The sequence below is a fragment of the Ictidomys tridecemlineatus genome, chromosome 6 (genome assembly GCF_052094955.1).
Source record: "Ictidomys tridecemlineatus isolate mIctTri1 chromosome 6, mIctTri1.hap1, whole genome shotgun sequence".
Classification (NCBI taxonomy): domain Eukaryota; kingdom Metazoa; phylum Chordata; class Mammalia; order Rodentia; family Sciuridae; genus Ictidomys; species Ictidomys tridecemlineatus.
The window spans coordinates 4558780-4583115 of NC_135482.1; the positions used below are offsets into that span (position 1 = coordinate 4558780).

General features: G+C 53.2%; 1 protein-coding gene across 9 annotated transcripts in view; it reads left to right on the forward strand.

Annotated features, from left to right (window-relative positions):
* The window catches only part of Efcab6 (EF-hand calcium binding domain 6), a 212782-nt gene that overhangs the window by 34767 nt on the left and 153679 nt on the right, over positions 1-24336 (forward strand). For 7 of the 9 annotated variants that reach the window (XM_078052585.1, XM_078052592.1, XM_078052584.1 and 4 more), the window contains 2 exons: positions 5828-5894; positions 22722-22858. In XM_078052585.1, the coding sequence (XP_077908711.1) occupies positions 5828-5894; positions 22722-22858 (204 nt within the window). Of the gene's footprint in view, positions 1-5827; positions 5895-7216; positions 7598-7677; positions 8338-8612; positions 11735-22721; positions 22859-24336 lie in introns of those variants that run through there. The other 2 variants (XM_078052590.1, XM_078052591.1) reach the window with 2 other exon arrangements.

Here is a 24336-nt window from a genome sequence, read left to right on the forward strand (position 1 = left end):
TTTCTTAAACATAAAAGGCTAAATATTAAACTAAGTTTGAAGACTTCTATCTTACCATGAAGTTTAATTCTCTATATGTTGGAAGCGATTCAACACAGTGAACAGAGACTTCTCTTTCTAGTAACATGGTAGCTTCTCTCAGGAATAGTATTTCCACTGAAAACAATTAAGATTCATATATTTTAATGAACATACATACATTTTAATAAATAACTGAGCCAACAAGAAAGTCAAGACTCCTCAGAGGCCAAAATGAAATGCAATTTGTAATCCAAGAAGGAAGCACCCTGGAAAGCCAGCTTTTGCACTGAGGGTTTTGTCCAAATCATGACGAATTCACGTGTTCCATTTTATTGGCCACTTGAAGTAAAGGAAACAAGAGGCCGGAGGCTGCCCGGGGTGGAGGAATCAAACACAGGAACCCTTCACCTGAAGCTGGGCCATCTGCACCCTGTGTACAGACAAACCATAACATGGGAACTAGGTGCAACAGCTAAACCTACCTGCTTCAACACAGTATTGAGTGAGCAGGGAAGAAGTTGTGATTATAATTGGGTTTCATGCACATCTGTGTTTCAATTAATGTTACTTGTGCGGTTTGAAAAGTTCAAGGCTAGAAGTTCATTTAGAAGTGACGATACACTGCGTACGCAGAAGAATGTATCTTCAACCCAGCTCCCGAAGAGTTTCTGAAAAGTGCCAGGTAACAAGAGAGCACACAAAAGAGCTGAGAGACACACAGAGACGAGGAATGAGGACGGGTGACCAGGAGATAAAGTCACCAGGGGAATGAGACCTCCAGGCCCTTCAACTATGGGAGATGTCAGGTACCTAATCTAAAACTATTTTTTTTTTCTTTTTTATGGGTGCTGGGGCTCAAACCCAGGGCCTTGTGCATGCAGGACAAGCACTCCACCAACTGAGCTATGTCCCCAGCACCCAAAACTGAGTTTTCATGTGTTTAAAGAAATGAATGAATTCAAAATGTGAAGAAGAAGTAATAAAACAAAGATGTAAAGAGATACAAAATGGAACTTCTGATAATGAAAATATAATTACAGATATAAAATTCAGTGGGTAAGTGAAAATAGTGGGTTCAAACACACTGAAAAGAGGATCTGTGGAGTGGAAGATAATCTGAAGAAATTATCCAGCGTGCACCACAGAACGACTAAGAGGTACAAAATACGACTCCCTGAACCTTCACCATAAGGGACATGGAAGACAGGAGGAGTCCTAATATACTTCTAGTTGGATTTCCAGAAAGATATCAGTCTTAGTCTGATTTGTTCTTCTATCACAGAACACCCAGATCAGGTAATTTAGAAGAAACGTATTTCTCCTAATTCTGGAGGCCAGCAAGTCCAAGATAAAGGCACCAGTTCCATCCTCACATGGAGGAGGGCAGAAGGGAAATCGAGGACCAACTTCCCTGATGAAGCTCCTTAAGGGCACCTAATCCCTTTCACGAGGGAGGAGCCCTCGTGGCCTGATGGCCTCCTACAGGCCTACTTCTTCATATCCGTATTGTAACACCACAGCAATAAAAGAGAAAGAAGGAAGGCAGGGATTATATCTGAAAAATAGCGACGGAGACTCTCAAGTCAGATAAATGAATGCCCAGCCAGATATATCATGGTGAGACTGGGAACATCAGAGGAAAATGACAAAGGCGGCGAGAAGAGAAGCTAAAGTGACTTCAGAGGAGTGGCGTCTGAGCTGAGTCCTCGGTGGTGGCAGGGAGAGCTGTGAGGCAGTGGAAAGGTGTCTCTCACCTGCTGGAGTAAAAGGTTTGCCATCCAAAATTCTCTACTATATTTGTAAGAATAAAATAAGTTTTTCCGGGGGACCCCTGGGACCCTCTCCTTTTCTTGCCACAGTGTATGCTCATCTCCTGAGATCGGAGCGCAGACAGTTCCTGACTTAGGATGGTTTGACCTATAACTTTCCAACTGTATGATGGTGTGAAAACGATACACGTTCAGTGGAAGTCACATTTCACATTTGGAATCCTCGTTTTCCCCTGGGCCAGACATATGCAGTACTGTGCTCTCTTACGATGCTGGGCACGGGGAGCCTCGGCTGCAGTCAGCCCATGATCACAGGGTGAAGTTCATACTCTGCCAGAGCGGGTATCAGGTAAGTCAGGCGCACTGTATTAAATGATTTTTTATTTTTTGACTCAGGCTATTTCAGCCTATTTAATGGGACATAACTGCATTGTAAGTGAAGAAGCATCGGTGCTTGGGAAAGATAGAAGCATCTGACACTTTTGCCTACTGTGTTCAAACCAGGTCGTTTCCACCAGATCTTGTATGATTTCTTCATACCAAGTGTGTAAATATAAGGAGCAGCCTCTTCAGTCACTGAATCCTGAAGTCACTAGACAGGGGCTGAATCCCGGGACACTCCACAGACTTGCAGCTCAGATTCCCTGCCTCGGTGCTGTGGCACTCATCTGGTCACAGCACTTCCCTCTGGATGGCTGCGGAGGTCACATTTTATGCTGGCCAAGACTTGATGTGGTTGGCAGCAAACAATGAACAGCACCCACAAGTGGTAAGCCATTTCTTCTGCCCTGGCCACCTCAGCCTTTCCAGAACTGGCCGAGTGTGACAGTCACCATACTGAGGAGACCCCTGAGTAGGTGGCGGTGGACTGAGTTAGAAGCAACATTTTGCTTCTAAAAATGTTTTTGACCTGGAGTGATATTTTCTAAAAAGCTTATGCCCCTGAGTGTGTGAGAGCAAATGTGGGACTGTTATTGTGTCCCCATACACAGGAGCCTGTGCTGCCGGTGACAACGGCTGAATCATCAACCCTGCTTCAGAAACACCCAAGACCTCATCTACTGAAAGAGCAAATTCATCCTTTGAGGTGTCCTTTGAGATCCGCTTCTGATGGACACGTGGAACATTTTTCCACAGGGGATGAAGAGGGTGACCTCCGCGTACGGAATTACCCATGGGACACTTGGCACGCTAATGCCACCAAGAATGACTAACGCCTTCCGTGTGTGACACAAGTCAGTGCAGATCTTAAACGTCTTAGGAGGCTTTCTAAGTGCTGCGTGACAAGACCCACCACAGTGTCCACAGAACTTGCTAAAGAATCTGATAATTGTCCCAGCGATTCTCTGCTAGGCCAGCCACGGAGACGCCAGTGTCAAAGGAGGCCGCAGCGGCAGAGCTTGAAACGAGCCTGCGTGAGCTGAGTCTGGGCAGGTGGCCTGGGCAGAGAAGCCCCTTTATCACGAAGGAGGGCTTGCAGAGGAAAAGGCTGTCGCTACAAAGAAGCAGCTGGGGAGACTACCAGAAAGGGATCCAGGAGAACAACGGGAGCCGGCTGGGTGGCACCTTGGATTTGGTGCCGCTAAGGGTCGACTCAATATGGATGGCTTGTTTTGAATTTATGGAGATTAGAGACTTGATAAAAGTCAGCAAGAAATATTTAAAGAAATAAAGTTTGAGGGTTAAATGCATTTTAAGACAAAAAGTGAGAAAGTTAATCTCCTGCAGAGCTTAACTAAGAGAGGTGGTGAGGTGAAAGGAAAATGATCCCAGATGGAAGGTCTGAGATTTTAGGAGTAAAGAGCAAAGAATGTGGTTTCCTAGGGGTGAATATAAATGATTATTGGCTGAATACAGTGGCATGAACTTTCGGTGTGTGTTAAAATGTCCAGAATGAAAATACCTGACAACAGTAAGCTCAGAGTAGACAAACTGAGTTAAGGTCTTCTAAATTCCGTTTATTAGCTGACGGGAAAATTGGAATATTGATTACATATAGAAATGTTACATATGCACATTGTGATTTTTAGGATGACTTCCAAAGAGTAGAAACAAAATGTATAATTCCCCAGTAGTTAGAGGGGAAAAAAATGAACTGATTAAAAAAAATCAATCTAAAAAAAAATCAAGAAAAGAAAGAATAACCTAGAACAGGTAGGGTAAATAAAGCACACAAAGAAAATTTACAGACCTACACCATATGCACATTATATAATTGCATTAAATATAAAAGGATTAAATAATTCAAAAAGACAGAGACTATTAAACTATTTAAAATTTCAACTACTGGCTTTTTCAAAAGTAAAGATACATTAATAAAAGGATAAAAAGGAAAGAAAGAAAGAGGGAAAAGTGATACTACAAAGGCAGAACAAAAGAAAGGAGTAATTAATTTCAGGAAAATAGGTTTGAATATTCAAACACTTAATTATAGCAAATGCTCTGCTTAAAAGACAAAGATCATCTGATGAAGTAACAAACAGAAAAATTCAGTAAGAGAAAAACCTACACATTAGCATATAGAAGTCAAAAGTGAAAGCATTAAAAAAGACGCATCATTCAGCACCAACCTACAGAAAACCAGTGTCAGTAAGTCACATGCGGCCGGGACGGCGGCTGGTCAGGTTCTCCTGAAACACAGCCTGGGACAGTCGCTGGGGCAGGCACAGGCAGGGAACCGCCGTGAGGGAGAGCAGCCACAGAAGCAGGAGAGCAGTCGGCCTGCATGAGGCCGGACTGGGCTGCGGCCTGCTGGGTTCTGTGTCCTAGTGTCTGTTCACTTCCTCAGCTGGATGGTGGGTGCACTGCGTTTGTTTACTCTTTAGCTCTTAAACGTGTTACGGTGTTTCCTGTCTATTGATTCATCATTAAAACAAGATTAAAGCGTTCCCGTTCCCTCTGATAGTATCATCAGACTTGGATCACTGACCAGTCCTGTCTGTAGCTTGGGCACAGAGCTGAACCTCCAAGCTTGGCTTTCCTCCTCTGGAAATGAAGTTAATTTCTGCTTCAATGCTCTAGTGGCTTCCCTTTGTCCTCGGCTTGAAGTCCAGATTCCTTACTAGACCCTTTCTGGCAGCGTCTGCCTCTGAATCAGCCTCCACCTCTCTGCCCTGCCCATCAGCTCTGGCCTCCTTGGCCTCACTGCTGGGCTGGCCGGCCTGGTGCCTGCCCCGGGGCTCCGTGCTGGCTGTGTCTCCCTTTGCTTTGCCTGGGCAGCAGCATCGCCCCTCAGCTTGTAGAGACCTGCTGCTGCCTGCTCATCCAAGGCCGTGCCATCTTCCCCACCTCCAGTTTGTCCTGCCACCTTTATTTTCTTGGTGACACCCACCGTTAGTTCAGCTGTTTATTTGTTACTGGTTATTTCCCCTCGGTTGCTGTCACCAGAAGGGAGGGTGTCCTGCTCACCAGCTCTGCCTGGACCCAGTGTGTGGGAGGCACAGGGCAAACCCTATGAGGGGCAGGAGCCTGAGTGCTCCCTCCACTCCGTCCCCAGCCTCTGTCTGTCCAGAGAGGGCTCTGAGTGGCTAGAGCTACCTGGAAAACACACAGGTACAGGTTAACAGGAGCTGGGGGGCTGTGTGGCACACGTCGCCCTAAAGCCCTTCACAGAGTGGCCACGGTGCGCAGAATGGGCAGGAGCCCCGTGTGGCCGGGACCAAGTGCTGCAGCAGAGGGGCAGGAGGGGGTCTGCTCAGGGTGCCTCTGGTGCCCACATGTCACCTGTGTCTTGGTCTGTAAAGTCAGGGTGTCAGGGTAAAATGAGATGTGGCTTGGCACACGTAAGTGTCCATTAGGCGTCAGCTGTGATGGCTTTGTCCCCACCCCTGAGCAGCAGGCCCGGCTCTCCTTTACAGATGAGGTCACTGAGGCACAGGGAAGCCGACGCTGCCGAGTTCACACCCCTGCAGGTGGCAGCACGCAAGAAATACCTAGCGCTTTAAAGCAGCCTCGTGGTCTCTGCAGGTCCTGTGTAAGCATTTGTTTGGTCAAAACATATTTAACAAAGATTTTTTTGTTTTGTCTTTATCTTGAAGGGGAAGTGTGAGTGAAGCAAATTGCCACCGGACACTAAAAGATCTTGAAGTCCAAGTCGCAGAAAAGGTAACGGGGCTCTTCTAGAAGGCGTCCCCAGCCCTGGTCGGCAGCAGCTGTTAGCCACGGTGGGCGGTGGGTGAGCCGCAGCCTGTCATCGGGTTCACACATCAAAGCCGCCTGACTGACTAGATCTTAGAAGAGCGACGTGAAAGCTTGCGTTCTGCGACTTTGCTCGCCTCAATAGCATCTCCTCCATGAGTGACACCAGCAGAAGTCCTAGAATATTAATCACTTTTATATTAACTTTGGATTTTTATGAGTAGAGCTGCCTTTTCTGTTTTTGTGTAAAACTGAGCAGGTTTTTCTTTAGACAGAGAAAACGACTGCTTTTTGGCAGTAGATGCCCATCAAGAGTGGCAGGGTAAAAATAACCAAACTCCAAGTGCTATGTATGAAGTAGCGAGGGATTTAGCCACAAGAGTTGTGGCGTGTTGGGGGACAGCATGTGGCTTCCCTCCTATTTGCTGATTGTGGTTGGGTTTCACTGAGCCCAGAGAGGGAGGGGAGGAGATGGTAATGTCAGCAGGGCTTGGAATCGGACGACTTTTTAAAATGCATTTGAGCTGTCAGTTAGACGAGCAGTTTGAGAATCGTGGTTTAATTTACTTGGTGCAATATGTTGGTTTGAAATGTGACAAATTTTCTTTCTTTTTTGAACTCTTCCGAGACTTTCATACATTTCAAAATCAAAAATAACCAGAGATCCACAAAATGTTTGCTTCAAGCTCCCTGGCTGGGACAGTACCACCAGACAATTCATCTGAATGTGATAATTTCATAGCATTATGTGTTCCTAAAAACCTGCTTCATTATGTCGGCATACAGTTGGTCGTCGGAACCCTGGCAGAACCATACTCTTCTCTGAGGCCCGTTGATCATTCTGTAAGAAACGCGTAACAGGGTATTTTTGGTATAGTCTTTTCTTTGTCTCTGAGTAAACCGTGTTAACCATGAAATACTCCTGGACGGTCACCAGAGCAGCACAGATATTGTTGTGGGTCAGTGACGGGGGTGGCACGGCGTGGAGCAAGTGGACAGGGCCAGGAGTGCCAGTCACTGGGCTGTGCTGACCATCATGCCCTCCAGACCTTTCTTTAATCCTCTTTCTATTCCGTAGAAGTTCTTCCCGAGAGGAAGAGTGAATCTAAACCAATGCGGGTCCAGGCCCACTTCCTGCGCAGTGAGGGGCTGCAGGGAGGACCAGAGAGAGAGCACACAGCCCGGGGCAGAGCCGTCCTCTGTCTGTTTTCTAATGGGCATCGACGACAGCCCTGGCTCTGCCCACGGCTGGCTCTGGGCAGGCGGGTGGGACCAGCCCGACTGAGCTCAGGACACAGGCAGACCTGGTCCATCTTGGGCTCTGCCATCTTCTGGCCCCGCGGTCTTAGCCAAGCCCTTGTCTTGGATTTCCTGAGCGTCAGTGCCCACCCTGGAGGGCTGTTGTGGTGTGACACACCCAGTAATGAGCGCCCGTACCCTGGGGAAGTGCCGCCCGCCATCGCCCTGCTTGGAGTCCAGCTTCCTGGGAAGTAGGGGCAGAACCGCCCAGTGCCCAGAGCAGCCACACGTGCACCTGGGTGTCCGCCTGCATCCAGGTCACACGCCGAGCCTCAGCGGCCACACGCTCCTGCTGGAGCCAGGAAGACCCAGGAGGACGGTGGCGCTGTCCACTTCTCTGCCGTCAGGGATGGCTGCCGGTCGCTTTGGGGGTAAGAGGACATTTGTTACTTCAGCTGTCCATCCACGGGGCTCTCTGCATCTGGGGTGCCAGACCTGTGGATGCTCGTGGGGACTAATCTTGGGCCACCAAGTCGCCTGAGGTAGGACCCCAAGTTGACAGCCCCTCCTCGTGCTTCCCGAGTGCTCTTGTGTGGAGAGCGAGGTCTGGCAGCTGGCTTCTCGCCCCCTCCTCCCGGTGCTCGGCCTCCTGCGTGTGTTCACACCAAGGCCCCTGGCCCAGGTGACCCTTGGCTTCCTGCACCTCACCCCCTCCCACAGGGTGCATGGCCTCCACCCTCTCTCCACCGTCAGCGTCTGTGCTGTGTGGCTTCGGGATAGTCTGCTCCCACGAGGGCTCCGGAGTCCTCCTGGGGCTCTACCCGGTCCCGGTTCTGGTGTTTGCACCTAGGTTCCCCTCAGCTGGCTGTCACCCTGAGTCCTGCCCGAGCCTCACTGGCCCTCACTCTGGCCTTTGCTTTTCATTTTGGTCACAAACCTGACCCCATGCTGCCCTTCAGCTCCCCACCAGGCATCTCCTGGACTGGTTCCCGAGCTCTGCTCCACCAGGCTCTTACACCCAGGGTGCTGGGGACAGAAGGAGCAAGTGAGAATCAGGCACCTGGCAGCTTTCTGACTCACTTCGCAGTCCTGAGTTTCCTCATCTCCCTGGTGGGATTGACAGTAAAACCTGCCAATCAGGTTACTCCAAGAATGAATGAGAAGAATACAGGTGAAGTCCCTGGCATACAGTAGGTGCTCCATAAATGTTAGTGCCCTTCACCGTGATTAGTGTAGCTGGTTTTCTTTGCCAGACCGTCCTGTGCTGGCTGTACCTGCCACCAGGGCCCCCCGCTGTGGCCACAGAGGTGTGTAGTCCTTCCTCATGAGAACAGAAGGCTTCCGCTGCATTGCCTCTGACAATACGAACCTCATTTTCCCCGAGAAGGGCTCAGGAGGGAGTGTGGGTCCAGGGGTGACTAACCTGTCCCTCCTCCATTCACCCAGGGGCTGCCACCTTTCCAAGTGAGACGTGCAGATACTTCAACGTCTGTTTTTTCCCAATGTGCTGCTTCTCCAAGTGTGACTCCTTATAACAAGGGAAGCTTCTCCTGTCTCCCAGTCTGCGTGTGCCCATGCCTCGTGGATCGCTGGCATCAGAACTGGCCTCTGCTCCACCAGAGCAGACAGAGGGAGCTATGAGAATCAGGCACCCGGGCAGCTTTCTGGACTCTGCGAGCAGCCTGGACCCACCCTGGTGTCCCCCAGTATGGCGCTGGGTCCCCTCTTGGGAAGCACAAGGCCACCAAGGAGGGTGGATGTCTGAACAAATGGAAAATGGAAGGCTTTTTGGAAAGGAGAGGGTGAGGGCAAAAGGTCGGGACAGCATCCAGCAGCATCTGCGTCAGCCAGCCTGGGCCCTCTGGGCCACGGAGCCTTCACCATGGAATGGATTCTGCCGGCTCTAGCAACAATGGCAGCCAGCACAGGCTGAGCCCTGGCTCTTCTAAGTGCTTTGCTGCATGAAGTCACTGAATTCCCAAAGGAAACCCACGAAGCCAGCGCCCCAGCGGCCCGCATTGGCCCGGCAGAGAAGAGAGGCAGGAGCGCGGCCCAGGCCCACAGCTGACAGGGGCGGGAGCTGCGTCCGGCTTGGTAGCCTGGCTCCCGCGTCCTTGCCTGAACCGCTGGGCCACGCTAGAGCCTGTCCAGGGAAGGCGTCGAGGCCGACTCTGCCCCAGCACGTGTGTCAGCTTGTCGTGCCCACGGGCAGACCCTCCTCACCTCAGAGAGCAGGCTGTCCCTGCCGTCGCCCGTGAGGGAGAGGAGCTGCTTGTCCAACCACAGGGTCATCTTGTTAGTCATCTCCGGGGAGCCTCTGGGGCAGGGGTGCCAGGGCACGTTGGCATCTCTTGCGGGCCTCCTGCCCTGCGTGGCTCCCCCTCTTCATCTCCTTTGTTCCCGTCTGCCCTGAGGAGCCCCAGGGCCATCCTGGGGTGGTGGCCAGTGTGGCACTTGGGACTTCACTGTTCACGTCCCCGAGGTGAGAATCTGCCAGGGAACAAAGGGACGACGGAAGCCAGGCTCCAGCGCGTTACCAGGCTGACTGCTGTGTCACCGACACTCCCACACCCGGGAAGGCGGAAGTGAAGGAAGGGAGCCCACCCTCCTGGGTGCTGGTGGCAGGCCATGTGCAGGGACTGCGGGGAAAGGGTGACCCATGAGGACACTCTGCATTGTAAATGTCACAGCCCGTCCCTTCCCCCTGCTGCACACAGAGCACTATTCTCAGTTGAGGGCTGGACTTTAGGAATGTACAGTTGAGTTAAAGAAGCGTAAGAACAAGCAGAGCCCAGGCTGTGAGCTCTCCCACAGTCACCCTCCAGGTCTGGGGACTCAAAAGGAAAGAAGTGGAAGGCTCGGGCGTCGGGTGGGGGAACACGTGGTCCATCCAGCCAGCTGTGGCTAGCGCCTGTCGGACACTGAGCCGTCCGCTCAGGTTTCCTGGGATTGCTGTGGTGCCTTGGAGTCTAATAGATGCAGCCTTAGCCATGTCAGAAGCAGAGAGTAAAACATTACAGGTGCTAAGTCGCTTGCTTGCTCTGAAATGGCCTCATGGAGAAGGGACAGAAGTAATGGGTTCATTGTCTGAGACAGGGGGACGTCCTTTAAAAGAAGAAATCTAAAAAATCGCTGAGAGGAAACAGAGAAACAGTTGTTAGAATACCACCCTTTCTTAAACATACCTAACGTGGCGACGCCGCATCTGAGCTGAGGAATATTGGAAGGCGGCCTTTGCCTGATCAAAAGGCCAGGCCAGACCCAGCCACCTCCAGGCTTTTGGTTGACTGTAGTTTCCTCGGCTCTGCACCGGTGCACGGATAGGACTTACCTGTTGCAGAGGTATTTGGACACATCTCCTCTCTCAGCTGGAGGAAATGTCAGCATATCACAGAGCTGTTGGGACAGATTGGATCTGTGGCACTTCCTCCTCCCCGCACAGAGCCTGTCAGTCACACCCAGGGTGGTGATTGACAATGCCACAGCTTTTCTCAGTGTGTCTCTGTGCAGCTAAATGAAGAGTAGTGCTTACATTTTGATCTAGAGAATCTCACACCACAAAACAATCAGTTGCCATTGCACACACAAAAAATTATGTTGAAAATAGTTCTATCTAGGACATATTTTTGGTTGCTCTATTATTAATTTGCTTACTAAAGCCTTCGTGAGGAAACCACAGCAAAGATCCTGCTACGGAGTTTGTAGTTATTTCAGACTAAGTTTATCTGCACATGGCAAATTCATAGCACAGACACAGTCTGTGGGATCAGTGTCCGAAATGGTGGTGTCAGGGTACAGCTTAGAGCTCCCCCGGCCCTGGCTGGCCTGCACATGTGTCTGAATGACCCCAGCAAGTGGGCGTCCCAGGAGACTGCTTCTTCTCTGTGACCATTGGGAAGGGGCATTGCAGTACCATTGGGACCTGCGTGAGAATAAAGACAAAGTGAACCCATCGTCGTGCCAGGCGTGGAAGTTATCTGAGGGACTAGGGGGAGTTTGCACTTGGGTGTGAGTCCTCATGGTGGAGAGTTAAGTGACAGTGTTCAGCATAAAGTCCCAGAGGGCTTGGTGAGAGGCTGATGCTGATGAAGCCCCGGGGGCCAGTGCCCCAGGGCACAGGTGACTGCTGCTCCTCTCCTGCCCAGCCCAGGCCTCCTCCTCCCTGGCCACCTCCCACTCAGCACTTACTCAAGCAAAGCCCAGAGGCTGACCAGCCCCTCCAGGTCCACTCTGCCATGTCCAGCTGCAAGTCCTGTTTCTGCGTCCTGAGCAGGACCCAGAACCTGGCCATTTCTCTCCATCCTAAGCCACTGTCCTCTGGAGGTGCTTTCTCAGTCCCCGCTCACCTGGGTTTCCTGTCCCCTCTCGTGCCCCTTCCATCTGGTTTGCACTCACAGGACGGCTGTCCTCAGGCCCCTCAGTGACCACGCCTATGGCTTTAGCTGCACTTGGAGAAAGCTGCCGGCGAGCCTCCGGCGGGTGGCACCGTGCCTGGGAGAGCTCTCAGACAGAGGACCTTGGACTTCCCAGCACCATTGCATACATTCCTTGACACTTTGAACATGGAGGTTTGTTTGTTTGCTTGTTTATGTGTGGGACGTGCCTCCTGGTCGCGGGCGCCTTCTCTGTCTTGCTCACTGTGTGACTGTTGTACCTTGAACGGCTCCAGCACCTGATACACAGACACTTTTCAGATGAATAGTTCCCGTCGCTTGGAACAGGCAGGGACAGCTTGAGGAGAAGCGTGGGTGGGAGCCTACGATTGGGCGTGGATGGGTTCCCACCAGTGGAACTTCCATGGTGTTTCGGGGAAGAGGTGCGGGGTAGCTCGTAGGGTTACAGTGTGGCACCAGAGAGGCACATGGAGGTGGGCATTGGCGGGGCATGGGCAGGAGACGAGCCCCGCGCCTCTTCTGAGGAGACTTACTGTTTTTCAAGGAAGATTGGGACGGCCACATGTGAAAGGCAGGAGAAGGTGTTTGGAGGCTTCCTTCCATCCCGGGGCCTGGGGCAGGGAGGAGAGGCCTTGGAGGTCTGAGAGACCCCGACCTGAGCAAGGAGGTATGTGGGGGTGCCGTGCGCGGCGCACTGAGGCCTCGCCTGCTTCAGGCCTCAGGCCACTCCTACCCTCATCATCAGCCTGCCTTGTTTAGCTGAGCACTGCCTTATTTAGCTAGCGTGGGGGACACAGGGCGTCTGATCCCTGTCCTCCAGCAACCTGAGTCAGTGTGCGAGCACAGGCGTGCGCATAAGTTACAGTGGGTCCACACCGTGCTCATTTATGGCGCATCGCGGTGGTCAGCGTGAGGCTCCACACAGGTCGGCTGAGTGGTGTGGAGAGTACATGCAGTGTGCAAGAGGAAGGCAGTGCCCCTGGCCGCTGGGGGTGCTGCGGGGGACGGTGGGTCCAGCCTAGCCTAGGGGGAAGGGGGGTCCCGCAGTTTGCACCTACAGGGCTACTAGGGGCTCATCAAGTATGGAATTAACAAGTGATCAGAAGGCAGGAAGGCAAGGAAACACAGGGCAGGTGGTTTCCAAGAGGAAAAATGTCACTGTGGGAGAAGGGGACGCCAGGTACTTCTGCTTTGTGAGCCTGAGTGAACTTAGAATCTTCCTCCCCAAACCTGTGCCATATTCTGCCTTCCAGGTCCCAGCTATTCAGGTCCCCATACTAGAAAGTGGCTCTCAGTGAATGTGGTGCCATGAGGGCTCAGGGGAAGCCATTGTGGAGAAATGGAATGTTCTGGAAGCCTTTCTATAATTTGTTTAGTGCTCGTCAGTATCCAGAGGAACTGGCCCCGGAGGAAAGCCTCTTTGGGACAGGCAGAGGAGGTAGATGACAGGCCCTATCCCTCTCTGTTTTTACTGTGACTCTGATCTAGTTCTTGGGTTGGGTGGCCTGTGACCTCCTGGGATCCTGGTAAAGTGCCACTCCCACTGGTCCAGTCTTAGAGACTTTCCTCTTCCCTGGGGCAGTCCTTTTGGATTTGCTGGCTTTCTCCAAGCAGGACCTTCTCCCATGATGTTCAAACAAAGAGCAGGTGCCAGGCAGGGTGGCAGGCAGGGTGGCAGGCAGGGTGCCAGGCAGGGCGGCAGGCAGGGCGGCAGGCAGGGCGGCAGGCAGGGCAGCAGGCAGGGCGGCAGGCAGGGTGGCACCCTTGACCTTCTCGACTTGTGCCTCCTGGTGAGGGGCTCTCCCAGAGTGAGCCGGGTCTGGGTCTCGGGGCGCCAGTACTCCTCACCTGTGCCTGGGCTCGGCTGGCCTCCGGGAGTGTGGGTGGGTGAGGAAGAGAGGGGAGGCAGGAAGGTTCTTACACATCTGGCCCCCTTTCTGAGCCCCCTGGTAGCAGGCTGGGGCTGCTTCAGGGCTGTGTCACAAGTTCCATGGCAGCCAGCGGCTCTCACCAGCACTCTTTGAAGTCAGCATTTTGGAAATGAAATCGAGTGCAGGGGGAGGTTGTCGGGCCTCTGGAGTGGACGACGGCAGGCCCCCCTCGGCCTGCTCCACCCTCCCACTCTGCCTTTTGGGTCCCTTTAGTTGGTTTTTCCGGCTCCCTTCTCCCTCCCCATGGAGCTCAGTTGGATGTCTTTTCATGGAAGCTTGTTCAGTTTCTGGTGGAGACAGGGTGTGCATATGTTCAGGAATAAGTGCACAGTCCTTGGCCTGTGGGGAGAGCACCAGAGCAGGGAGGGCGCTCCCAGGAAGCGAAGCCTTTGTTAAAGGTGAGCAGTGCCCGGCCACCACGCTCCCCCCATGTCCCCGAATCGAAAGTCTGTGTTTATGAGGTTCTGAATGTGGTCTAATTTTTTCCTATCTGGTTTGGCTCATCTCTACCAGCTGGTAAATAGGAAATGTTCACGGTAGGAAGCCAATACTCTGCAGAGTGTAAACAGATGGAATCGATATAAAGTGACAAGTTAGACTGTGCTATTGAGAATACCGAGCCAACACGAAGAACATAGCAGTCAAGCTACTTATTTCGTTCCAGTTCATTTAGTCCTGAATAGTGCTCCATATCTGCACAGCTGTGTTGTTCTTTTCCCCCTTCTTTCTTCTGGGTTGATAATGACAATTTCAAAGAAAAACTTTAATTAAAGATTTTATACAAAATAGCCAAAAGTAGAATAATAAGGAAAATGAGCATTGATGTGTTTATTGTAAGAGAAATCCTTTTTCATGGTTTCATTTAAGATTTTTACTTCTTAAATGTAAAATGGATTTTGTGATGGAGACAGGAAGGTGCCAGACCGACAGCAGGGCCCGCCCCACTCTTCCGCTCTCCTCGGGCCTTCCCAGGGCACCGTCTGCAGGCCGGTGTGTGTGGGGGTGCTCTGTCAGAAACCAGGCAGGGAAAGGGGGGCCCAGAAGAGGCAGTGGACAGGCAGCGGCTAGGTGGGCACCGGAGGAGACGGCGCGGTGGGAGTGAGTTTGCCGCTTCACTGCGGCTTGGAGAAGCCTCCCACCTCGGCTGAGAACTCTTCCCATTTCTTTGGGCTCCAGCGTTCCTTCCTGTAGCTCCAAGTGCTATGAAAAGAATTTTAAACAAAGAACCACGGAGTGAGGATAACGCGCACCACGGGCGGTTTATTGAGCCACCGAGCCCAGTGGGGACCCGTGATCTTCCTCCCCATGCCGCTCACCTCACGTGACCTCAGGGAGGGCTCAGGCAGGTCTCAGGCTTCCTGTCACATGCAGGTGGAGGCCAGCCCAGGACAGGCCAGCTTGAAGCCTGGATCAGCTCTGGAGCCCGCCCGCCGGGGTGTGGCTAGGCCTCCTCTCCTGATCCTGCCTCCTTCTGCAAGATCTGGGGCCTGTGGGGAGGTGGGCAGAGAGCGGGGGGGGGGGGGGCAGCAGGTGAAGTCCACTGTCTCCCAGCACACAAGGGCTTATGGGGACAGTGCCTGCGGCCTCCGAACTCTGGTTTCCTGATGAGAAGGGTGGGCTCCGACTTAGCCCTGTCTGGGCCTCCTCACTCCCCCACCAGCTGGCCTCCTTCACATCCTTGTGCTGCCAGGTCCCCTCACCTATGAGCAGCCCTTGGGGAACAGGAAAACTCACTTTTTCTACCTCTCTTGGTGTCTTTGCAACGCATGGAAAATTCACGTCTTGTCCTTGCTGGCAGAACTGCTTTAATTGGCCCCATTCGCTCTGCTGTCAGATTCTCGGTTCCTCCACCGGCAAGGCACAAAGCAGATCAGAGTCCACAGGGAAATGAGATGCCTACCTGACCTTGCTGCAGGTACCTGTCCTGCTATACAAGGGCTTTCCTGGCTTACCTCCCCTTCTTCCCTGTGAATGCTGCAATCACGGCATCCATCACCCATTCGTCCACCCCCGTCCATCTATCTGTCCATCCATCCCGTCATCCCTCTGTGTATCCAATCCACCCACCGCCATCTCCCTAGCTATATACCCATCCCTCCAATATCCATCAGTCAGTCTGTTATGAAGTGTGCCTGACTGGGTCCCCTCCTCAGGTCCACGAGGACTTTACTGGGGGACTCTGTTCTCTTACTGTCTGGACCTGCCCCTGACTTCCTCCTTTGTCATCTTGCCCAACTGCCTATGCAGTTCTGGGCCTCCCTCAAGTTCACCCCTCTGCCCACCCATCCATCTACACATCATCATCCATCCGTCATCCACCATCCATCCGTCCTTCCATCCTTCATCCATCTGTCCATCCAGCCACCCACCATCATCCATCCATCCATCCTCTATCAGTTCGTCCTTCCACTCATTGTCCATCTGTCCATCATCCATTCATCATCCATCACCTGTTCAACCATCCATCAATTGTGTATCCATCCGTCCTTCTACTCAGCAGTTGCTCCTGGATCCAGGCCCTGTTCTTGGCCCTGACTCCTGCCTGATGCAAGACCTTGCTCCCTGTCTGGCCTCTGTCCCCTCAGCTGGGCAGAGGGGCAGTGGGGAGGAGGAGGGGCTGGGTCCAGTGCTGCCGGTTCGGCCACTTACCGTTCCCTGACAGGGTGCGGGGTTGTTTGGAACTGTGCTCAGCTGCTGACCCAGTCAGCGGTCCCCAGGACAGCAGCATTGACCGGACATGTTCCGGGCTCTTATTCATTCCCACTTCACATGTGAGGAACTGAAGTTTTGAGGAATTGTGTCGCTTTCCCAAGATTCCCCTGCATCATAGGGTGAGCTGGGCTTCCAGAGCCTCTTTTTGAGCTGCGTGGTCCAGGTCTCTGGGGGAGAGCAAGGAGTGGTTGGCACAGGGGTTGCCCGAGGGAGGCTGCAGCCACGAGTTCTCCTGGGCTTTACAGGGAGGCCGGAGCCTGAGAGGAGGCCTGCACGTCCGTGCCCAGCTGCAGTGTTCAAGGACAGGTGGCCAGCGCTTCCTGTGGTGGCATTTATGATTCTGCCTTCATCTCAATCAGTCTTTGGGGAATGTTTTAGATTTGCTCCTGTTGGGTTTAAAAAGTGACCATCTGTATTTGAGAAGTCACTTCTTTCACTTCTCACCCGTGTGAAACTGGCCTTTGCTCGCTTTAAGAGTCAGCTGACGGGGCTTTGGTTCACCAAGTACATTCAGAACTTGAAACCCCTCTCCGCTGTGCCAGGCCTGGGTCTCTTGACCCAAGAACCTGGTGTTTAGGTCTGTCCCTGCTCTGGTCCCTTCTCTAGGTGGCTGGCCTCATCCCTCTTTCCCCAGCTGGAGCATCTTCCCAGATCATGGTTCCAAGGGTTGGAGAGGGTCAGATCCTGCAGGGCTTCCAGGGGCTGCGGTGAGGGCTCGGTGGGGAGGGTGGGGCCAGGTTATAGGGAGGATCAGGTGTGGCACAGGGGGGAAGTGGGGCAAGATCGAGTGCAGTGGGAGACAGGCCAGGGAGCGCCCACTCCAGCCCAGCACTGGCAGGGTCCAGAGAGGGGACTGCTGGGGCGGGGCCAGGAGGGAAAGGCAGTCAGTAGGGAAACACTGCGGCAGCTTCTTTAGGAAGCCTGGCTGATTTCCTGGCTCTGCACATTTAATTTAACGTCATAACTAGTTATCATTGGGAGTTCTCTTTAGATCCTCAGTGCTCTTCCTTGTGTTTGTGCACAGAATCTCCCTGGAAATGTCCCCACCCACTCAGACACCTGTGGGAGGGGGGACAACATGGGCCAGTGAACCTGCTCTAAAGGGCCAAGCAGCTTGGTCTCTGCTGCGAGGGTCTGTTCAGCGCCCCACTCTGCCCTGGGAGGGGAAAGTTCCCCGGGCAATATGTAAATGAGGGGGTGTGGCCGCATGCCAATAAAATCTATTTACAGATACTGAAATCCGAAACTCCCATAACTTTCACATGTCAGTTAAAAATGTCAAACCCATTCTTAGCTTGCAGGTGTACAAAATCAGGTGTGGGCAGTGGTCTATCGCACCTGGATAGGATGGCTAGGTCACCACAGGTGCTGATGCCAGGTGACGGCGTCAGCTCTCTCAGGCTGCCCTCTGGGCAGTCACAGAGTGAGACCGGTTTTCTTCTCTGAGACACACATTGGACTTGGAAGAAACAAGAAACAAGAAACAGTGGCCCTCTGTCAACTGTGCGCCAGCCCCTGTGCTGGTTTGGATGTGAGGTGTCCCGAGAGCCCTGTTAATGCAGGGGTGTTCAGAGGCGAAGCGATTGGGTTGTGAGAGCTGCAGCCTAATCATCATCCCTCCTAGTTGGAATGGGCTGACTGGGTGGTCGCTGTGGGCAGGTGGATGTGACTGAAGAAGAGGGGCAGGTGGTGTACATATCAAAAGCATCTTACATATACCCAAGATACAGTAGCTCGAAGTAAACACTCCATCCCCAAAGGGAGGAATGGGGCATAGGAAGAAGGGAGGGCCAAAACGACACTGAGACCCAGCAGGCACACAGGTCCCACAGTCTCTGTGCAGCTTCTAGGACACAGGGCTGCCTGTAAGTGCTCTCCACGGGGCTGGGGAGGCCCGCCCCTTGGGCCTTGCTGCTGCTGCTGTGCATAATCCCGTGGCCACTGTCTCGGGCTGGCTGTCTCCACGGCCAGCAGCTTGCCTGGGTAGACCCTCCATGTTACTGGCATCTTTTGATTTCCGGGTCTCACAGTTTGATGCATCACCATCTCAGGATTTCCGAGAGGGGTCATGGTCCCTGCAGCCCCTTCCTCCCTTTATCTCTCTGCTTCGGGCGCCCAAGAGCTGAGCAGTGCTCTTGCCACACCCTTCCCCATGATGTTCTGCCTCACCTTGGACCCAGAGGGGGATGAGCCTCTGGAACTATGAACCCCAAATGAACTTTTCCTCGCTAAAATTTCTGGTCAGGTGTTTGGGTCACAGCAATGAAAAACTAACACGGGCCTCTCTGCCAGTGGATTTGGCCTGTGAACACTCTTCCCCAAAGGTGGCAGACTGAAGGTGGAGACAGGGAAGACAGGAGGGGCAGAGACAGGCAGGGAGGGCACTGGTCACCAAGGTCAGGACCCAATAAACCAAGATGTCAAGGTCAAGCAGGGAAAGTAATTAGGGAAGCCAGGAGAGAAGGTACCAAGTCCTGCCCCAGGGTGGCCAGTGGCAGCACCAGGGAAGGGCAGTCCAGGCAGCAGGTAGAGGATGTCCAGCCCCCAGAAGTCCCTCTCTCTAGGCAGCTCTAGGCCTGAGGGAGAGCAGCGGACAGGCCCAAGGTCCTGTCTCAATAGCTGAGAAACGTGGGAAAGGTCCAGGTGCGGGTTAGTGCAGGAAGAAAAATGCAGCACCTGGCCCCAAAGGGGTGAAGGAGTGCTTGGCCCCTGTGAGCAGGTGGCCTGTGACGGAGACCTGGTGTGGCAGAAGGACGCTGTGCAGGGAGAAGATCAGGAGTGCCAGTGGGGTGGAGCGGGCCTGGTGCCGGAGGGAGAGTCGGAGCAGAGTGAGGAGGCAGGAGGGAGGCCAGTGGGGAGAGCCCCGAGCCTGTGAGTCCCCAGGAGCTCAGCGTGGCTGTGGCTGGAGCCCAGGGATGGGCGGGGCAGGGTCACCCTTCCTGGCCGCCAGCCTCCTTATTCCTCCTGCCCCGCCGCCCGGGCGTGGACCTGTCCTGCACTCCACAGCCCTCACTCTCTTGCCTGGCGTGAGCCTCGCCATCTGCAGCCCCTTTCTTCCCGAGCTGCCAAACTTCAGTCTGACAATGATAAGGCACTTGGAGACGGACCTCTGGTGGGCTTGGGCGCCGCGCCAGGTCTGCCGCTGTTCGGCTCTTGGCGCTGGAGATCCATATGGGCTGCTTTGGGGTTTTAAATAAGTATCCGTCTCCTGTCCTCCTCCGTCTCCCACAAGACGCAGAGCGGATTTGGCAGTGGACAGGGTGCTGAGATTTTTCTTTGGTGGTGGGAGCAAGTGCTCCCTGTGGCTGAAGCCGCCTGTTAGTCCAAGCAGCTGGGTGGAGGGGAACAAGCAGGGGTGGGCCCCGTCCAGCTGGGGCCTTTCCCCGTCTGCCTTTGGCAGGGCCAGCCGAGGTGCTCAGGTTGTGGGAAGGGCAGAGAGGTGTGTGGGGAATTCAGATGGACAGTCACTCAGTGATGGCAGTATTGCCATTCTCACGCTGATGGTCATCATGATTTCATGCAGCGGGCAGTCGTGGTGGGCAGACCCTGGTCTGGGCGCTTCCCCAGCTTTTCCTGCAGCTTTTCCTGCAGCAGGTGGGAAGAGGGCGTTCACCCACTCACCGCAGCAGTCACTTCCTGAGTGCCCACAGTGTCGACTCTACTCGGGCACCAACCAGGGAGCAAGCTCTGCTCTTCTGGAGCCAACGTTGGAAGGGTTAGACGGACAGTGCAGACAGACGAGTGTCCTGCCCACTGTTTTCTCCATAAAGCAAGAAGCAGGCCAGTCAGTGGAGAGGAAGGGGCAGGATGAGAAAGCGGGGGGTTAAGGCCACAGTGAGGAAGGTGTGGGGTGGCCCAGGAACAGCTGTGTAGCTGGTGTGTGGACTGTGGTGTTGTGGGGCAGGTGCTCAGAAAACACACTGAGTCCCCGTTTTGTGCAAATTGAAGAGTCTTTATTTAGCCAGCCAGCCAGCGACTGCTCCCCACAGGATCCATAATTGTTTCTGCAAGGAACAGCCCTGAGCTTGAGCATTTTAGGATATTTAAATGCATAACCTACATCGGGGTTACGTAGCTGTAAGCAAGCAGGTACGGAAGCTGGGCTGGGCAATGCAATGGGTACACTGGTATTTCCCACAGGACTCTGCAGGTTGGCGTAGCAGCAGGCAAGCAGAAGGGAAGGGAGTCAAAATGACCCTAGTTCAGTACACGTTAGACAATGAGAATGGTTACTAACGTCTAGACAATCAGTCTCTGCAAGGTACATTGTCCCAGAAAAATGGAAACCAAAGAGAACAATTTTCCATCGAATAGGAATTGCTGTTTGTGTTGCCAAGTGTGCTCTGCTAGGTAACTATTAATGGGCACAGAGGCGGCGCTTTCCCATGGGAGAAGCATTTCTAACATGATATGGAGTCTCGGGTAAAATGGAGTCTGTTTGCTCATTGCCCATGTAGCCTGGCCCATAACAGTGGTGGTGGAGGATGGTCACCCAGCACCCTGTCCTGGCAGGGCCAGTGGTCCGCATCTAGGGTCAGGGAAGTGCTCGGTGACGTGTTTTCCCTCCAGCCACATCAGCCATCTGGGTGGGGCTTGGAAAGCTGGGGAACTGTGTTTACTCAGGGTTGGGGTCTGAGAGTGGGAGGGTGGGGAGGGGCGAGCACGCAGGGACAGTGCTCATACAGGTTCTGGGGGAGGTGAGGACGGGGGTGGGGGGGGAGGCGGAGTAGCAGGGGCAGGGCCTGGTGGGGCTCCGTTGGTCGGCTTTGGGCACTTGGAGCAAGCTGGAGAGGAGAGGGTGGTGGCCAGGCCCAGGAGCCATCTTGCAGAGTGAAGGTGCCAGGCGGGAGCTAGGGGCTGAGAGGCAGCTGTCGGGGTTCACCCTGTGAATGCCCAGAGTGTGTGGGGGACAGAGTGACGGTGCAGCGCTAACACCGCCTAGGCACAAGGGGACCCGAGGTCTCCAGGACTAGAGCAAGGAGAGGCGCCGTCAGGGTGCAGGCCCAGGCTTCCAGGAGGAGGCCACTGTCCCCACCAGCTCTGGTCCCTCATGTTGAGGGGGCTTTCCCATGGGAGGAGCGGCAGGGGCTTTCTTGCTGGCAGGTTTGGTGAGAGCGACAGCAGGGGACATTCAGAGGAGGCCTGGGGAGGAAACGGGGTGTGAGTGAGAAGGGAGCAAAGCTGTCACCCTGAAGCCACTCCCCGCACTCCTCCCTGAGGGCCAGGTTGGATCCAGCAAGGGGATGTGGAGTCTGGATTGGCCTTACCCCTGGCTCCTCACCGTGCCCCGCCCTAAGAGCACCCCACATCCACCCCCGCCCCGCCTGCAGGCCCGCAGTGCTGGTGTGGACTGCCCTGCCCCTACAGGAAGGCTCCCGGCCGCTGGAAGCTGCTCTCCTCTGAAGGCCAGCAGCCCTGGCTGGCTTTTGCTGTTGGCTCTCCTTCCCACTGTCCCCTAAAGTGTGTGGAGGGTACAAAGCGACCGTTCACGGTTAACACTGCCTGGGCACAAGGGGACCGAGGTCTCTAGGGACTAGAGCAAGGGCGTGGTCACGTGTGCAGGCTCTCCCTCTGGAGGTCCTGGCAGGAACGGCATCGTCCTTCCAGGATGGTGGCTGGGGTGGGTGGTGGCAGGCAGTGGCATAACGCTGTTTCCATGTCTCCTCTCCCTGGCAGCGTAGTGGGGTAAAGGTAAACTTGAGTTTGCAGCAGCGTCATGCTGCCCAGCCAGGGGGTGGGCTCTTCATGGAGCCTCCCTGAACCTCAGTTTCCCTCTTTACAAATGGGCAGGAAAGCAGGGGGTGTGGCTCAGTGGAAGAGCGCTGCCTGGCATGAGCAAGGCCCTGGTTTGGACCCCAGCACTGCCAAAAATGAATAAGCAAACAGGTAAAGTGTGAAAACCTCGTGGGCTGGCAGGGTGCCCGAGAGCTGGCTGGCTCTGGTGTACCCGGGTGGAGGCTGCCCTCTGAACAGAGGCCGCTCCTTTCTGCAGCCCCTTAGGCCAGATGCACGGTCACGTGCCCAGTGCATATCATTTGCCAGATTTGGGGAAGGGCTCCATAAAACTTTTCTGTAATATCTTTAAAAATTTCAGAGGGGTTGAACTATACAGTTATATTTTCTAGGTCCTAGTAAAAATAGTTTGCATATGGCTGTGAAAAATTAAAAATCCTACAAGTCCATCTATGCCAGAACATAGTTTAGAAGCATCAATTAACAAAAAAGATTTTTCCTACTGCCTTAAAAGAGACTGAATTGTGTATGAGACTTACTGCTTTACATCAGAAAGTTATTTTTTTTTAACTAAGACCATTTACTGAGAAAATTGCCTTGAAAACATTCAATAAATGCAAAGTGTCTTTTTTCCATAGACATGTCATTTTCCAATGCCTACCACTGTGAATCTTTGAAAGCATTTTATTTTACAAGAAGTATTAAAAAACGTTCACTTTTTTATTACCATTTTGGTTTTTAACACTGGCTCTTTTGACTTTTCTCCAATCACTTTTCCTACATAGGTTTTTTGGAACATGAAAACCATTACCAAAGCCTTTAAGCTCATTGATGTTAACAAGACAGGGCTGGTTCAGCCACAGGAGCTGAAGCGGCTTCTGGAGACCTTCTGCTTGAAGATGACGGATGAGGAATACGAAAGGTGAGGCCGCAGCGGGCAGGTAGAGGTGCTGGGACACACACCTCTACCTGTCCGCACAGCTGACTGTGGCTGGGCCCCGCCCACCTCCTCTCTGGGTGTTTCTACTGGGTCCTGAAGCTCCCTGCAAATTTCCCAGATCAACACCTGCTGGTTCTCCCTCCGGAGCACCCTGGGGCAGGGCCTGCAGGTGGGAACAGGGGGACAGGCCGCTCCTTCCCCAGCCGCCTCCCTGCCCTCTGGGGCGCCATGCCCTCCGTGGTCACTCTGCTCTGAACAGTTAGGTCTCACTCCAAGCCCCAAGTCAGGAGGAGAAGCAGCAGCTGCCCCTGATGGCTCTCCCTCTGGATGTCATGGCAGAAACGTCATCGTCCTTGCAGGACGGTGGCTGGGTGGGCTGTGGCAGGGAGTGGGCATAGCACCGTGTCAGAGCCACACCACCTGCTCCCGACTTGTGCAGCGCCCGTGGGAGTGCGTTTGGACCTCCGGTGGACTCCGGGTCCTTCAGAGGAAGCCAGAGGGCTTCTGTGCTGGTGGAGGGTGGCCTGGCCTGGCTTATCTGTGAGAGCCCCGCTGGGAAGGCACCCTCTTCCTGCCTTTCCTGGGTGCTGCCCTTCCGGTGGTTTTAGCTACCACAGTCCAAAAATGTTGAATGGAAAATTCCAGAAATAATTCTTACATTTGAAATAACTTCCATCACAGTGTGCCATTTTGTCCGTCCTATTTTATCACCAGTTGCTGTTGGAGACCTCACAGTGCCCGTGCTTAGGCTTTACCATCAGTGTATTCCTAGAGGAGGGAAGCCTAGTGTGTGGGCTCCCTGCTACCCAGGCCCAGGCGACGGCCCTCCAGGCAGTTTGCAACAGGAGGGAGCATATTATCTCAGCGGGGACTGTGACACGAGCTGTCATTAAAGCTGGCCGATGTCACTCCAGAGCAGCCTCAGGAAGCCTCACAAAGACAGGGTCCATGCTGGAAGTGGAGCGATCCGCCCCCAGGGCAAGGCAGCGGAAGGGGCATTGCCCTGGGCACAGACACTGCAGGGCGAGCAGCGAGGAGGCTTTAGAAAAACAGGTCTTTCCCACTCCTGTGAAGGCTTTTTCTTCTTTTTCCCGCTTTATAACCCACCTCATATTATAAAAGACATAATAGATGTTTTAATTTTTACATCCTTTCCGGCTGGGAAAGTGCCCAGAATAAGATCCAAACAAAACAAATTAAATAATTTTGTGCATGCAATTATAGAACAGAACAGCACTCTTCTAAAACAGGCAATCAAAAAACAAAGCAGTGTTTTATTTGACAATAAACCTTGTGTTTGGCACCGCAGTCTCCAACCTAGTAAATCTATAAAAAATGTTACTGTCTGTTTCCCCATCTCTTAAGTATTGAATAATAAAGAACTCTACAAATTTTTATTTGAGATTTTTTTAAGCCTCAAAACAATGCTGTTTTCACGATAAGGCTTGAGAAACTTCACA